General features: G+C 43.2%; 1 protein-coding gene across 2 annotated transcripts; it reads right to left on the bottom strand.

Moving 5' to 3' along the window:
- Nucleotides 1–5573: 5573 nt before the first annotated feature.
- Epgn (epithelial mitogen) lies at nucleotides 5574–14262 on the bottom strand. 2 transcript variants are annotated; one of them, XM_004629149.2, is made up of 5 exons: nucleotides 13849–14262; nucleotides 13236–13325; nucleotides 9803–9923; nucleotides 8608–8760; nucleotides 5574–6917 (listed from the first exon to the last, which is right to left on the bottom strand). In XM_004629149.2, exons 1-5 carry the CDS (start codon nucleotides 13889–13891, stop codon nucleotides 6860–6862), a joined length of 465 nt encoding a protein of 154 aa, XP_004629206.1. In that variant the 5' UTR covers nucleotides 13892–14262; the 3' UTR covers nucleotides 5574–6859. The 2 variants fall into 2 exon arrangements, with proteins under 2 accessions (XP_004629206.1, XP_023568776.1); XM_023713008.1 differs by lacking the exon at nucleotides 13236–13325 and having other exon boundaries at nucleotides 13849–13911.
- Between the last annotated feature and the right edge of the window lie 1121 nt (nucleotides 14263–15383).

Here is a 15383-nt window from a genome sequence, read left to right as displayed (position 1 = left end):
AGATTGTTTATGTCTGTCTGTATATCGGACTCCTAGTGATCCTCCTGTTTTCATTCTCCCAAGCGCTGGGATTAAAGGCCTGTGCCTGGGGCTGGTGAGATGGCTCAGTGGTCTAAAGCACCTACTTAGAACAAGCTAAGCTAAGCAAAAGCACAGCGACCGAGGTTCAATCCCCCAGCACCACATGCCAGCCAGCCCCACCCCCTGGTGGGCTGAGCTGGCCACACACACACACACACACACACACACACACACACTAAATAAATAAATAAATTAAAAAAAAAAAATAAAGGCCTGTGCCACCACGCCCAGGCTCAATGGTCATCTCAGCACGCCCTGGGGGCAGAGCCGGCACCGCACTCTAGGGATCGAATCCCAGCCGCTTCACTCTGACTTAGTAGGGGCTTTAGTCTGCTGAGCTATCTGGCCAGCCCCTCGTGTCACCATTTTTACTGGGTTTCCTTTCACTTGTATTTAATGTGTTACTTAATGTTTTTGTTTTTGTTTTTGAGACAGGATCTCACTCTGTAGCCCAGGCTGGCCTCAAACTCACGTTGATCCTCCTGCCTCAGTCTCCCTAGTGCTGGGGTCACAGGTGTACACCACTATGCCTGGTTCTGGTGATGGCTTTTCAATATTTTTCCAGACCTCAATTTTTCAGTTAGCCCTGGATTTTTATCTCAACTGTGCAATGTGATTTTTAGAAATATATCACTTTATACTAAAATGGACTCTATGGAGTATGAGTAGGAAAGTTTCAAGTGCTTGTGATTATAATATCTAATAGTCTTTGGATGGGCACTGGGTCTATGTACATTAGCTCTCTGAATTAACTTAATCCTAAAAGAATCTCATTTTAAAGGAGGCTACTGGGACTTCTAAGGGTTAAAGCTATTCATCTGCAATTACAAATGTAGGAAAGAGTTGGAGTTAGAACACTCACCACATATCTAACAATGTGAGTCACAGCACAGCCCTGCTGAATGCACCCTGCCCAGTGAAGCCAGCACCAGGGACACACCTGCTTAGGGAAGACCCCAGGACTTGGGACAGAACAGCCCTGTGATCAAATCCAGGTTCTGCCATGTGCCAGAGAGGTGTCTTAAACAAGTTATTTGGAGTTTCTACATTCAGGTTGACTGAAAAAAATAGGAGATAGTCACAATAAAAAAGCTCACATTCATTGAGCACTTATTACCCTCAGATGTTCTATGAGATACATGAATTCTCTGTCTACAAATGGCAAATCTTGACCTTAGAAAATAAAGGAACTTGCTTAAGAAAGGACAGCTGGTGGGAAGGTATGCAGCTGCAGCTAAGCCTCAGGCAGCCTTAACCATGATTTGCCGTAGCTCCCAATATGGCCTTTCTCTGGCTCTTGTACCCAGTCTGTGCTGCGCACTTAAGGAATGAAGGGTATTACTGTTACCAGTGGAATTTAGCCAAGAATATAAATTTCTATAACATGTAGTAGATTTACTATACTTGTGGAGAAGTTAAAAGGATGCTAAAGATGTTCAAAGGAGGAAGCCATGATGTCTGTAAGTAGCACACTCTTGAAGGAGATAGTCCTTGAAAAACATGAGTAGGACCTTGGCAGGCAGGGAGGTGACTGCAGACAGGCACCATGGAGTCCCCTGGGGAGCAGAGCACTCTCCTTGGTGCAAGGTGATGGCTTTGGAGGTGGGAGAGGCCACTGCACAGCCTAGGACAGCCTCCCTGTGTCCTTACTAAGGCCATTACCATATGGTCTAGGAGGCGACCCTCCCAGGTGATGTGCTGAGAAGGCAACGCTGACCAGGGCCGGACAGAGCAGACAGTGGCTGGGGGCATGGGCAGGGCAGAGTCTGAGTCACCATGTGCCACCCGCCAGCTTCCAGGTGAGTGTGGGTTTTGCAGAGAGTGCATTCCTGGGCCACTCTTTGATCTGAGTATTTTTATGGCAGGAGGGGTTTGCAGTACAACAGGGCCCCCTACAGGCACCTTGCTGATTAGCTCCAGAAGAATTCAGAGGAGCAAAGATCTCCAGATTACCCCAAAACAAGTGCTGGTTTAGAGGCCCAGGGGAACCCAGAACTGGTGGTATGAGCAGCAGAAGACGGCTGGGTGTTGAGGACACATTCCTAGATGTGCGGGTAGCGAGGGCAATCTTTACACTTTTTGTTTTTCAAAAGAAGCTAGATACATACAATAAGACATCTTGGTTTCTCAATGTGGGCTTGACTTAAATCAAACATCAGAAGAGCCAAAAGGTATACATCTGTGCTCTGGATCAGCTTACAAGTTTCACGCTCTCAACACAGATCCTCCCTAGAGAACACGGAGTCACCTTCAGATTCTAATTTCTCCACTCATGAGACTATGACATCCAAAGAACCGAACAGGTAAGCACATAGTTCTATGACAGCTGTGTTAGAGCACAGGTCATCTACCTGCCAATCCACTGCACGAAATTTGAACACTGCCTTCAATTTTTACCATAAGCTTAACCACCATGACAGCATTTTTCTCCAAAGCCTACATTGGGGTACAACAGAAGAGAGGAAGGGTTCACTGAGATGGAGGGTTCACCTGTGTGCTTCAGTCCCCTGTCCCCACCCTGGCCAGGTGTGTCCATCCCCATGATGCCACACAAGATGAGAGACACCTGTCCACCCAAGGTGGGCTATTCTCATATTCTCTAGTGGCCCAAATTCTCTTAATCTCCAAATAACAATGGGGAAATTTGTGCTTGGTCCATGACAAAGGTTATTTTATATATTGCCAAGGAAGGAAGTTCCCATTTGCACACAGATCACTGGAGTACTTTGCTCAGTGCACTAAGAAATTAACTCACAGCATAAATATTCTCCCTTAAAGTATTGGGATACATTTTGGTTTCCTCTGGAGCACAGGGTTTTGGAATTGTATCTATCTGATTCTGGTTCTGGTTCTGGCTCCACCACTTAAATGCTGTGAAATGCTGAACTAGGGAACTGCCATCTTGATTCCTCAGCTATGCATAGGTGGGAATTAATTAAAATAATGTGAAGAGTACTTTCAAACAATGTAAGTGTTCATAAATGGTACCTGTTACACTGTTGCTTTATTTTTTAAATTTTTTTGACTTAACACTGTTGCTTTAAATCAATATTTTTGTGCTATTTTAAAGTTGTAGAGATGCCATTCTTTCAAGAAAGATACAAAGCCTAACTTTGGTGCCCTTTTAGAGGTTAAAAGAACTATTAGTTTGGTAGTCGCTTGACCTTAGTCTTAGCCAAACTTCGATCTAGACAACTTATGCTGCAATGTCTAGGACATACAGATGACAAAGAAAGGCCATGAGGTGTTTGGATAAGACCTGACTAAACAGCCCAGTTCTCCTTGTTACCATACGACACATTCCTTTGTTGTGGAGTGTCTCTTCACAAACTTCAGGTGTTGCCTGCAATCTGGAACCTGCATCATGTTAGTTTGCTCAGAGGAGTCAAATACTGGGACAGTGCCATTCATTTATTTTTTAACATGGATACTGTAGGTTTACCCTTGACATTCTTAGGAATTGGGTTACTCAGGCTCTTGTCACATTGGAGTGGGCATAGACTGGTTGAATAATTACAAGAAGTTTCATACCATATTTGAAGGGTATGCTTCTGAACAGGTTACTGAGCAGACCTGCACCAAAGGCTTGGACAGAGATGTGGACCCATCCTGAGTCACAGGGTCAGATTCTGACAAATTAAGTTTCAAAACTTGCAGTCCATTTTGGCAGGTGCTCAGAACTGATGTCAGCTGTGATGTAAGCTACAAAGAGTGGTATTTTGCAATAGATTCTGGTAGCCCTTCCCAGGAGTGTGGGTTGTAGGATATCAATATTATCACACTCAAAAAGCACGATACATTGTGTAAGGCAGAAAGGGCAGATGGCTTCCTCGGAATTTCAGCATACGTCAGTTCTTGTGTTGAATGTCAAAAGCTTACATTTCTGTTGTTATCTTTAAGGCATTATTTTCTTTTTAAAATTTTTTTTATTTGTGTGTGTGTGTGTGTGTGTGGCCAGCTCCACCCACCAGGGGGCAGGGCTGGTTGGCATGTGGTGCTGGGGGATTGAACCGTGGTCCCTGTGCTTTGCTAAGCTTGTTCTAAGTAGGTGCTTTAGACCACTGAGCCATCTCACCAGCCCTAAGGCACTATTTTCAATTAAATATAATGAATGGAAATCTTACTGATGTTATCAAAACAGACATGTCAAAATCAAAGGATCAGACCTGTCACATGTCAGTAAACACTAAAAATGGACTATGTAACAACTTCATCTTCTGCAAGTATTATGAAAACATGGCTCTGCCAAAAGGTAACCTGGGGGAAAAGGTCACAGTGGGAAGCAGTTGGAACTCCTTTCATGTACGTTCATGGGCCCAGGAACAGTGGGGACTACACTGCTCTCCCTCACCCCATCGTACTCCAACGTGCGTACAAGTGATTCACCAGTGAATACCGACTTGGAAGAATGTGCTTTCAGTAAACCAAGGGACAGATACAGGGAGGAGACAAAAGAGGAGTGAAATGAGGCAATGAATTCTTTGGCTAGTTTGATTTAGTCAAAGATGCCAGAAGCATGTCGTCATTTCATTGTTGAATGATCTACTCAATTTAATCATCCTTGATTGATAGTTGAAAGTGCAGTTCTCATGCCACGACTAAACTAATTGGCTCTTTTCAGGGTCATATTGGATATAGGAATAAAAATAGAAGATGCGAGCATGTGAGATCATCTTGCATTGAAACATTTTCCCGTCACGTGCTGTATATGTACACATGTATGGCCAGGTACAGCCTGGCTCCATGAAAATGCATGAGACTCCCTCCTGCAAACTTAAACTTGGCTGTTAGAGATGATTTGACCCTGGGTCATGTGAAGATTCCCTGTGACAGAGCACGCACAACTGTATTTAGTTTCTGGAATAGTCTCCTTGGGTCAATTTTATACTGCTAATGAAGTATAAAATTGGGGGAAAACAAATAGCATATTATTGTTTTGGCTAATGCTTTGATTTAGCAACTTGAGAGTTTTAATTATTTTGTCAAATGTTCTAATTTCAATGTAACTGGGTTTAAAATTGGCCAACACAGTCACTGAGTATCCAAGATTGTCTTGGGTTTTCCCCTCTGCACCCTCCAGCATTAATTCCTTTCCCTCCTTAGGCCTTTATTGTTTCTCCCCAACTCTCCCCTGCTCTTTTATGTCTTTCTACAATGTCCAGGAAGTGCATAGCTTTCTAGGTGCGGCTACTGGCTTCACTAGAAGGAACGTTCCCTCCCCACCCACCTGACGTAACCTTCACAGAAGGTGAAGGGTGGCACAAATCTCTGCCCAACCACTTAGCTACAGCAAATTCCTTCTGAGAGACAAACAAGGAAAGCAGAGCATAAACCTTTTAAGGGGTTAAGGAAAGCCTGAAGTTCATGAACATGAAAGGCTTGCTACCACACTGTGATAGAAGAACACTCAAGTTTGGCCCTCTGGCAACCAACACAATTGCTTGGCTTATTTACGTCACACTGAGAAAAAGAGTCCTTAGTTTTAGTTTGAATCTGAAAAGAAAAATGGTAGCTGTTAAATTTATTTCATTTCTTTTAAAAATAAATTACTATTTTACAAATGGAACAGTAACATCCATATACCTAGGACAATACTCAGCGGCGTGCTTTGGGGCTGCAGGTGAGGCTGGATGCAGAGGCATGAGGAACAATCTCACTGGCACACATGCACCCCGGTTTGCTTTTCTCATTATCCAAGTTTAGAGGTACAAGGGCCTTGGAGAAATAAATCCAAAGCCCAAGGAAATTAAGGAACCTACATAAGCTAGTGAAGCTATGTGGCAGAACTAGAATTGGAGAGGAAGGAACTTGATTCCCAAATAGTTTTTCTAACCACTGCTTCATTCTTCCCCTGTTCAAATCTGTTACAAGCTTTCAGAAACGCAGCTGCTTCCACCTGTTATTAGGTGATGAAAGAAAAAAAATATTCCCTTCTCTAGTCCTTCAGTTTCTATTTCAGGATGAATTGCAAGCCTTTTGTCATTAGGGAGTTCAGTCCACTTGGATGGTTACCTGGTAGCTCCACTGTCACCGTGGAGGGAACTATTGAAGAGAAGTGACAAACAAAAGCACATGGGACAAGCAAGTCCATGATCAATACAGGAACTGAAGTGCTCTGCCTGCTCTGGACGTGGTGTCTGGATAGCTTCCAGCCCTCAGAACCTCTTGCTTATTCTATATTTCACAGATAAAGGCTGCAAGTATGGTCACACGCTGGGTGTGGATCGTGCTTCCCTTGGACATTCCAGTTTCTCTTCTGTGGACTGGCTGTAAGGCACATGCTCAGCTCGCCCGAGGTACTGTAACACTGATCTCATCCTGAAAGTTGACATCCAGTCAGTTAGACATTATGAAGGCAGAAAGCTTGGAATTAGGTCCTGGAGTGCACCAAGAGCCCATGTGGATGGCCACAGCGGTGGACAGCAGACACGCGGAGAGCCCATGCTTGGCACCGCTTGGCCTGCTGCAAAGCTGAGGGTTTTCCCAGGCAGGCGCACCTCTGACATGGTGAGAAGCATGAGGCAGTTCTTCTGCAGTGAGAACAGTCGCCCCACAGGAGCACCTCTGCCATTGCAGCTTGCGTAGTTGGCTGTGTGACACCCAAGGGTGGCAAAGTCTGAAGACCAGAGCTGAATTTTACCTTCTCTCAGTACTGTGATCCCAGCTTCTGTCATTTTCAAGTCTAGTCGGCTTGGCACATTTTTGTTTATTTGAAGATTTCCATTTGAGGCCCATAGGTTTTTCACAAAACCCTCGAAGATGATGCTTTCCAAAGGCCTCAGAGTGGCTGCTTTCCTCCAGAACACATGTTGTACGGAGATTTCAGGTTCAGACACCTAAAGCAGAGGAGCAGTTTTACACTGATCACTGTGGATTCACCCATGCAGTGTTCTAGCGGCTGCACGTAGCAACCTCCCCAGCTCCCCTGACCACTGGTGGATCCAGCCCTTAGGACTGTGACGTCCACAGGCTCATGTCTTCCTCCTGAGGATTAGCTGTCAGCATAGCACAGCCCACCAGGAGGGTCCTAGGAGATCAAACCCCTGCCTCCCATGAGCTCTTCTGGCACACGACTGACTAAACCCAAGACTGCTCTCCTGGTGGGCTAGGCCTGTGATGTCACATGTGTTCTAGATCTTACATGGACTCAGGCAGAGTGTCAATCTTGGCTTCAGCTCACTGCTCTCTACCTGCTTTCCTTCTGCCATTACACTTTTGAATTATGTGACAGAAACATAACTGAAAGGAAGGAACTAGATTCCTTGACAGTTACTTCTGTCCTTGCTCCCACAGCCCACACTGCGCTCTGCTTGGGAGCCTGTCCCCAGATAGGGTGTATACTTCAGTGGGTCTCTCCTGTGCCTCCTTCCTCTTCCTCTCATTATTCTTGGTCTCTTTGACAAATATGCAACTGATATAACACTGTATAGGTCTGATTTTTCTCTAAGATTAGTTGTTAAGCAAAATGGACTTTTCTAGTTTTGGGCGGCAGTTTTAGTCATTTTTTAAAGTTATTTTTAATTTTTTAATTTATGTATTTGGTACAGGGTCTCACTATGCAGCTCAGACTTGTAATGATCCTCCTGTTTTTCGCCTTCCCAGCACTGGAATTACAGGCATGCACCACCATGCTGGGTCTCAGTAGCCAGCTCAGTTCACCCAGGGGCAGGGCTGGCATGCCATGTGGTGCTGGGGATTGAACCCCAGTCCCTGTGCTTGCCAAAGCAAGCACTTATTCTGCTGAACTATCTCACTGGCCCTTAGTTTTAGTCATTTAAAAGTGACAACTTAAGGGGCCAGGGAGATGGCTCAGTGGAATAAGCGCTGCCCTGGCAAGTGCAAGGGCCTGAGTTCAATCCCCAGTTCCACTCCCCCCCCCCCAGAAAAAGTGACAACGTAGTAAAGAACAGCAGGGGGATATATTTATTTGTATTTTTAAAAAAATCAATGTGTCTCACATTATTTTTTGGCTTTTTCCTACTTATGAATAACCATAAATGTGTAAGTACTTTATACTTACTTGTAGATCAAGTTTATCATCTTAGGGTTTAGCTGTACACAATATATTCCAAAGACCCCCCCCCCCCAATTGAAGTCTGGGGAGAAAGTAGTCTGTGTTCACCACATATTTTTATTCAATGCTCATTTTTGGTCAACAAATGCTTATTCTGTGACTGCTGTGTGAGAGGTGTAGAGCTAGACCCACGATGTATCACCACAGCAAGACACCCTTGGTTCCGAGCACAAGGGGCCTGCTGGCCTGCTTTATTATTATTTTCCTTTTTATAATTTTGACTTAGGCAGACAAAAACACAGAAATTGTGAATTTGGATCAGCCTATTGAAGTCACTTTTTACCATTCTCCTGCGTTTCCAGGAGAATGAAAATGAGAAAAGAAGTTAAAAATATGTTCTCAGATTTATATTCTTTTTTTTTAAAATTAAAAATCTATTATAACCAGGTTTGGTATGGGCTTAATAAGTATGAATACATGTAAGTTCACTTCATAGTTTGTCTTGTTCATACCTTTTTCTTATGTAGCAGTAAAAAATTGCCAGAAAACCACTTAATAGTAATCCAACGCCAATCCCAACTGCGATATATTTTTCATAAGAATCCACAGCATATGAAGTTAAGGTCAGGTGCTCACATCTTTCTCCAGTATAACCAGTATAACACCTTTAAAAAGAGAAGGGGATACAACATTATAAAACCTTTGATGACAGAAATATGAAAATAATATATTATAAAAGAAAGAGGAAAAAGCAGGCATGGAGGTGTATCTGAAATCCCAGCACTCTGGAAGGCTGAGGTAGGAAGGCCACAAGTTCAACCCCAGCCTGATTGAACCCAGCAATCTAGTGAGAGCCTCTCTCAAAGGCAGGAATAAGAAGTGCTGGTAAGGCAGTTCAGGACAAAGGCCCAGTACTCCCTATTCCACCATAGGAAGTAATTTAGAGCTGGCCAAATAGCTCAGCAGATTAAAGTGCCTGCAAGAAGACACAGGGGCCAGGGGTTCAATCCCCAGGCCTGCCTTGCCGGCCCCACCCCTGGGGTGCACTCAGATGACTGAGACTGGGCATGGTGGTACGTACCTATAACCCCAGCACTTGGGAGGCTGTAAACAGGCAGATCACTATGAGTCCAATCTAGTATTGAGACCCTGAACACCCTATATACCCTTCCCTAAACTACAGAAAAAAAAAAAAAAGAAAGAAAAGAAAATAAACTGTAGAGTCAACTACCAGGTAGTCAGTATTCTGAAGGTAAGAAATAGTCATTGATGTTATAATCTTTGACTAAGGCCTTGTATTTTCACCTTTATGGTAGATGGGGAAGAGTGTACTTGTATGAAAACTTAGCAAATTAATGATTATTAAAGCAGTGGCTTGTTTTAGAACTTTAGATTCACAGAAAGCTTTTTTGTCTTAGACTGTTAAATTTTATCACAAACAATCCTGTGAAAACTAAGAATCACCTATTCATGTTTAAAAAATGCAGGTCCCCAGATGCTACCAATCTGGGAATTGTATTTTTAAATAGTGGGGATTACATAGTTAGAAAAAGGCTCCGGAGATATTCAGGTGTGAGAAGATTGACAAGTCATGCTCAGATCAACCACTATTTCCACAAGACAGAGAGAAGAGCAACATGGAGGCCACTGTGTGAAGACACAGCCGGGAGCCCCTTCTGCCGGCAGCCAGGGTGGGCTCAGTGTTACCTGCAGATGGCCTGGCCCAGCTCATGGTGGAAGGCACACAGGCCGTTGATACAGTAGCTGCTGTGGTCTTCCAGACAGGGATGTGAGAACTTCAGGGCGATGGGTCCTTCCACAGAGTCAGCTATGAAAAGGAGACTCATGTGAACAGAGAAAGTGTGTCCAGCTTTCATGATAAATGTTCTGTACACAAGTGAAGACACACTTAAATTGAGGTTTAGGGGAGTGTTTGGTCCTTTGGACTACAGATTCCCCTGGCAGGGCTGGGTTGATGTCTTCTCAATAGATCATTAATTAATCAGAGTGTAGGGTGAGTGGACAACTGCCCCATCCTTTAGAAGCCACACTGAAAGGCATGGAGACAGGTTTGCCTAGAGGTGGCAGCACTGAGTCTGGACTCAGCAGGTTGCTGTAAGCAAGACTCCCACAGTGTGTGAAGCAAGACAGCAGTGTTCACATCTGCATTTTCTCTCTTATATGCTGCAGTGAGCACTTAGGAAGATTTGGATTTATACCGATGAGACAGTAAATTTAGTTCTTTTCTCTCCTAGAGGAAACAGTGGTGTGAATTCCTTCCCCTGGGGGTGGTTGCAATGGTACAAGTTCCCTGATGTCTTTCCAAGAGGTTTGCTGTGTCCTGTACAAGACACCAGATCTAGCTGAGACCAGTACCTTTGATAGCGATTAAAGTTTCACTCAATGAAGAGGCACTGTGAAGCAGGAGTAGAAGCTGCGGACTTTGCAGTTTTTATCTTTAGCTCTAGCACTATGCAAGTATTGTAGGCAGCTGAGTTAGATAGAAATATATGCAGTAAGACAGGGTTAAATCCTGGAAGGACCCAACAGGAGGCCAAGATACCTTGCAACTGTGGGAGAGGCAAGTACCTTCACTGTGGGCCAGACCTCTAGACAAAAGAGTAAACAAATGTAGCCCCATACCTCCCTTGGGACAGGCATCAAGTAGTCACCTTGAAAAAGCCAGGACGAGCTAGGTAATCCAACCTCCTACAGGAAAAGCTCCTATTGTATATTCATTTCTGCTTGCTACCTGACTCCCTTCCCATTTGATCCTGATTGAATCAATTTTACATGAGCAATTATACTTTTAATCTTATTGGTTGGCCATAGTTTTGTCCTACCTTGTGCCCACCTAGCTAGTTCCCACGTTTCCCACTTTAGGCCCACCTCACCTTGGGGTTTTGCTCTAAAGAACACCTAGAAAAGGCAGGGTCTTTGGCAATCTATTCAGATCCCTTTCTGTCCCTCTCTTGGACAGCTTTCTTTCCCTCAATAAATATATTTTGCTCTTAACCTCCATTAATCCTAATATTTATTCTTCAGTTGTAGAGAACATGAACTCATCCCAGATATCTTTTAGGTGGCGTTTCTTTCCCCAGTGTCAGTATCACTGAGGGACATAACTTTTACAGTCCAATATCTAGAAACTTCCAATGGGAAACTCTTCAGGAAGGGGTGTTTGGACAGATGTGGGGGTTCAGGAGGCTGCCCTGGCTCTGCAGGGAGCTGGAGACATCCTTGTACTGCCTTTGGTGTTTACACAGAGGAAAGGCTTTTGTGTAGAACTGATTCCCTTTGGGTATACTTTAATTACGAATTCTTAAATTTGTCTCCAGCAGATTAATAGCACTTGATTTTGTCATCCTTATAGATAATCCCAGATCCTCATCATCAACATTATGCTGTAACTGTATTTGCCTTGATAAAGATAATCCTACTTATTTGCTTTTAGAAATAAAACAGATCTAAAGGTATTATTTTTATTTTGAAAATACTGTTTTTAGGTACTAACATACCATCAAGAGACTATGTTGTATCCTCACTTTGCAAAAACATATTACCTTAAAATTCACATGCATTTTAAATATGAAATGGCAAATTTATCATCTTAATAATGAATTTTGAGGCAGTGAGAGTTTCCCACTATGGATTATGTTGAGTTCCTTTTAATTCAAACTGAACAAATAATCAAGCCTGAAACAAGATTTCCTAGAAAACGTAAGGACCAAAAGGAGTTAGATCCCAGGAAAGCATACACAAGAGGACTTTGTTCCGCTTAGAGCATTAGTTATAAATTTATGAAAAAAATCTTTGGATGTTGGATGCATATTTTTAAGTTGAGTGGAAAGCAAAAAGAAAAGCTGGAGTTCTCTATTAAGAAAGCAAAGAAAAGGGCTGGGGAGACAGCTCAATAGAATAAGCGCTTCCCTGGCAAGTGCAAGGACTTGAGTTCAATCCCTGGTTCCGCAAAAAAAAAAAAAAAAAAAAAAAAAAAAAAAAAAAAAAAAAAAAAAAAAGGCAAAGAAGAAAAGTGACGACACTCAATTCCTTTCTTCCCATTCCTATTATGTGAAATTTGAAGAATTCTATTTGCAGGAAGGAAAAAGCACTGGGAATAATGTCCTGCCATCCATCGCTGTGTGGAGTCCACACCTCTCTCATCTTTCTATAATATTACTGGTCATATTTTAATACAAATGTTCCCTCTTCACTGAAAAGCACGGAAGACATGAAGTTGGCTGAAATGTACTGTAAAGCTCACACTGTCGCAAACTGATACTAAAAAAAAAAAAAATCAAATGGGTAAGATATTTTAAGCTGTTTAAAATATATCATTTTTGATGAAATAAAGAACAGTTAAGTACTACTGTCTTTCCAATGTAGAAACAAAATACTTGACTTGCTCTTTTGTTTGCCTGGCTGTGAGGACCAAGTGTGGTGTTTCCTCTGTCCCTGTCACACTACAGGTCATCACACCAAGGGCACTTGGAGACCCATGAGAACCGCCACTCAGGCACAAGTCTTCACAGGTGGCAAGCTTTCTTCTCCAAGGTCATCCCGGTTCGAGCAGGGTTGAAAGGAATGTTGCTGCTCATAGCAGCCAGAAGCTACCGCTGATGGTAGTAATAATAAGACTGGAAAGAAGCTATAGCACCAGCATCACCAACAGACATCGGGCACGAGCCGTTAGGAAAGGGAGCACTGGCTGAAACAACAGAGGCCCCCAAAAGACGACCGAGAGAAAGATCTTTCCATAGATGACTCAAGTGGCCATAATTTGGCTGGTAAATATACAGTCACAAATCAATATATATCCATCATCAAGATCCCACACAGGGCAGGGAGCCACCACAGTACACACAGCCAAGTGGAAAGCCACCAGGAGGTGTGGCTGTCTCACTTTTGGACTGCAGCCGCTGGAGGCAGCTCTTCTTTCTGTTTCACTTCCGCTTTTGCAAAAGGCATTTCTTGGCTAACATCTCCATCTGTCACTTCAGCTTAACACCCTCTCACTAAATAAAAGAGCTGATCACCTAATAGGTACTTAGAAATTTCCAGTGTTGCTTCTATCATAATCCAGATTTCTCACGAAGGATTTAAGGAAGATATTCGGGATACCAAGAGAGGCAGACAGTACCTTGGGTCTCATTAGCAGTCCTGTTGCTTCGGGGGGCTGTGCCTGGCGACATCTCAGTCCAGTTGGCCTCAGCAGTCAGGGCGGTGAGTGCTGTGGGGGTGGGGGAGGCAGCCAGAACAGGTGAGCCTCTCTCCAGGCAGCCAGCCGTGGTGCACCCAGCCAGCCTCACTCTGTTCTCATGTTTCATTCAGTTTTTAATTAATTTCATTTGAAATACAGAACCTAATGAGGACAGTTTCCCAGCCGATTCTCAGCAGCTCCACTAACTACATTCTAATTATGAGAAATAGAAACACAGTAATTTTTAAGAGAAGATGAATACATTTACATATTAAATTAAAGTATTTCTTTGCTGCACTATAGTGGGTAAACGTGTCAACTGTCCTTTGTATGAAGCAAAAATTTTGGAGCTTTTAAAAAGGAGGAATCAAAATCTATCAGTAGCGGGAACATACATTTCCTAAAAAACTTAAATTACTGCACAGATTCCTTGCTTTAATCTTCGTCAGAAACAACTGTTAGAAGCTAACTTTTCTCCTAATTCAGAGAAAATAAATTCCATTTATAGTTCACAGTGACACAAAGTTAATAAAATGAAAAGGTAATTACCTACCATTGCAGAAAAGACAGATTGCCACTGGGACTCCCAGAGCCATATCCAGTGGCCGCTTGACTTTCTTTCTCCAACCCTCCTACGCTGGCAGGTGGCAGGTTTTATTGAGCTCTGCGTCTTTCTTGCATTTATATTTCGGGAAGCGTCACCTGTCAGTTCTTACCAATCAACAAAATATGCATTTCTGGCAGTGGCGCGAAGGCTCCGGGCGCTCCCGCACCTGTTTAGGAAGCCTGCGTTATCTGGCAGCGTGATCAGGTTTCCTTTGAAACACAGGTTTCCAGTTACCTATGGGCATGTTTGTGTCTGTGAAAGTTCTTAAAACAGAAAAGAAAGGGAATTTGGGGACGTTTCCCTTAGTGTGAAGAGAGCTGGACTAGCTCTGCTGTGGCTTCCAGCGGAGAGGTTTGCAAATCAGGAAACGGGTAAACCCGACAACAAACCCTCCCCAGCGCTGTAGTCAGTTGGGCATTCCTTCCTCACACACTGAACCGCATTGCAAGACAGAACGCTCTGTCAGCGTGGCTGTAGGAGAGGAGTCAAATTTGTGTAAGACCAGATTTAAAGTTCCACTTGGGGTTGGGGAAGCAGGGGCTGGGCGTGCAGGATGCCCGGGGTACCCGCCTTGAGTGCGTTAAAAAATAAATTTCCTTTTATATATTGTTACATCGTTTCACTTTTGACAACTGCCATAAATATAATTATTTCAAATATGACATTTCCCTTCCTGTTATGCTGCGGTTTGGTATTTTTCTGAGTAAGCAGAATGATGAGTCGCCAAGTTTTATAAAGGATGCCTAAATTCATGCTCCAGTGATCAGGTGAGAGAGAACCAATAAATATACCACTAAGAGCAGGAATAATAATAATAGTGATGATAATAATAATCCTCTGTTGAAATAAAATGACATTTAGTTTGGGTGCATCTTATGAATAGAAAGTCTTGACACAATTACAGTTTCTCAATGTTAGCATAGTTAGGATGAATCTCACTACGAAGGACAAGACGCGTAATTATTGCCATTACGTTCTCTGACTCTAGGGGCTTCCCACAGCATTGAACTTTCCCCCAAACTCTTACAAATACGCTCTCTTCATGTGTCAGGGTGCCGTTTCACCTAGAACTTCAACTTCTGCTTTTCTAAGTCTCAAAACCCTGTTCCAGTCGGAGTGTGTTATCAGCCACATCACATCCACCCAGCAAGGAGTGAGATTTATCAGAAAGGATCCTTTCTCTAATCAAATAGGAATCTGGCTTTAGAAATCACACAAGAATGAGCTTGTGTTCACTATAGCTTGGGCAATCACTTACCACAAGACTCCTCATTTTAAAGTTAAAAGACGTAGCACTGGGCTTACTTCCTATGGACATTTTGTATTTCTATTTTTGTTTTTTACCTATTTTTTTAAAATGTATTTTGTGTGTGTGTGTGTGTGTGTGTGTGTGTGTGTGTGTGTGGCCAGCTCAGCCCACCAGGGGGCAGGGCTGGCTGGCATGTGGTGCTGGGGATTGAACCTTGGTTGCTGTGCTTTTT

Source organism: Octodon degus, unplaced genomic scaffold (genome assembly GCF_000260255.1).
Source record: "Octodon degus isolate 3935 unplaced genomic scaffold, OctDeg1.0 scaffold00028, whole genome shotgun sequence".
Lineage (NCBI taxonomy): Eukaryota > Metazoa > Chordata > Mammalia > Rodentia > Octodontidae > Octodon > Octodon degus.
This window is presented reverse-complemented; position numbering and strand designations above follow the sequence as displayed.

What these genes read in the sequence shown, in the direction of transcription:
- Epgn (XM_004629149.2), bottom strand. Translation starts at nt 13,891, where the DNA reads ATGGCTCTGGGAGTCCCAGTGGCAATCTGTCTTTTCTGCAATG. An exon ending in AATCTGTCTTTTCTGCAATG is followed by an intron (nt 13,326 to 13,848) that starts GTAGGTAATTAC and finishes CCACCCCCACAG; the next exon opens with CACTCACCGCCCTGACTGCT. An exon ending in CTGGGCCAGGCCATCTGCAG is followed by an intron (nt 8,761 to 9,802) that starts GTAACACTGAGC and finishes CTCTTTTTAAAG; the next exon opens with GTGTTATACTGGTTATACTG.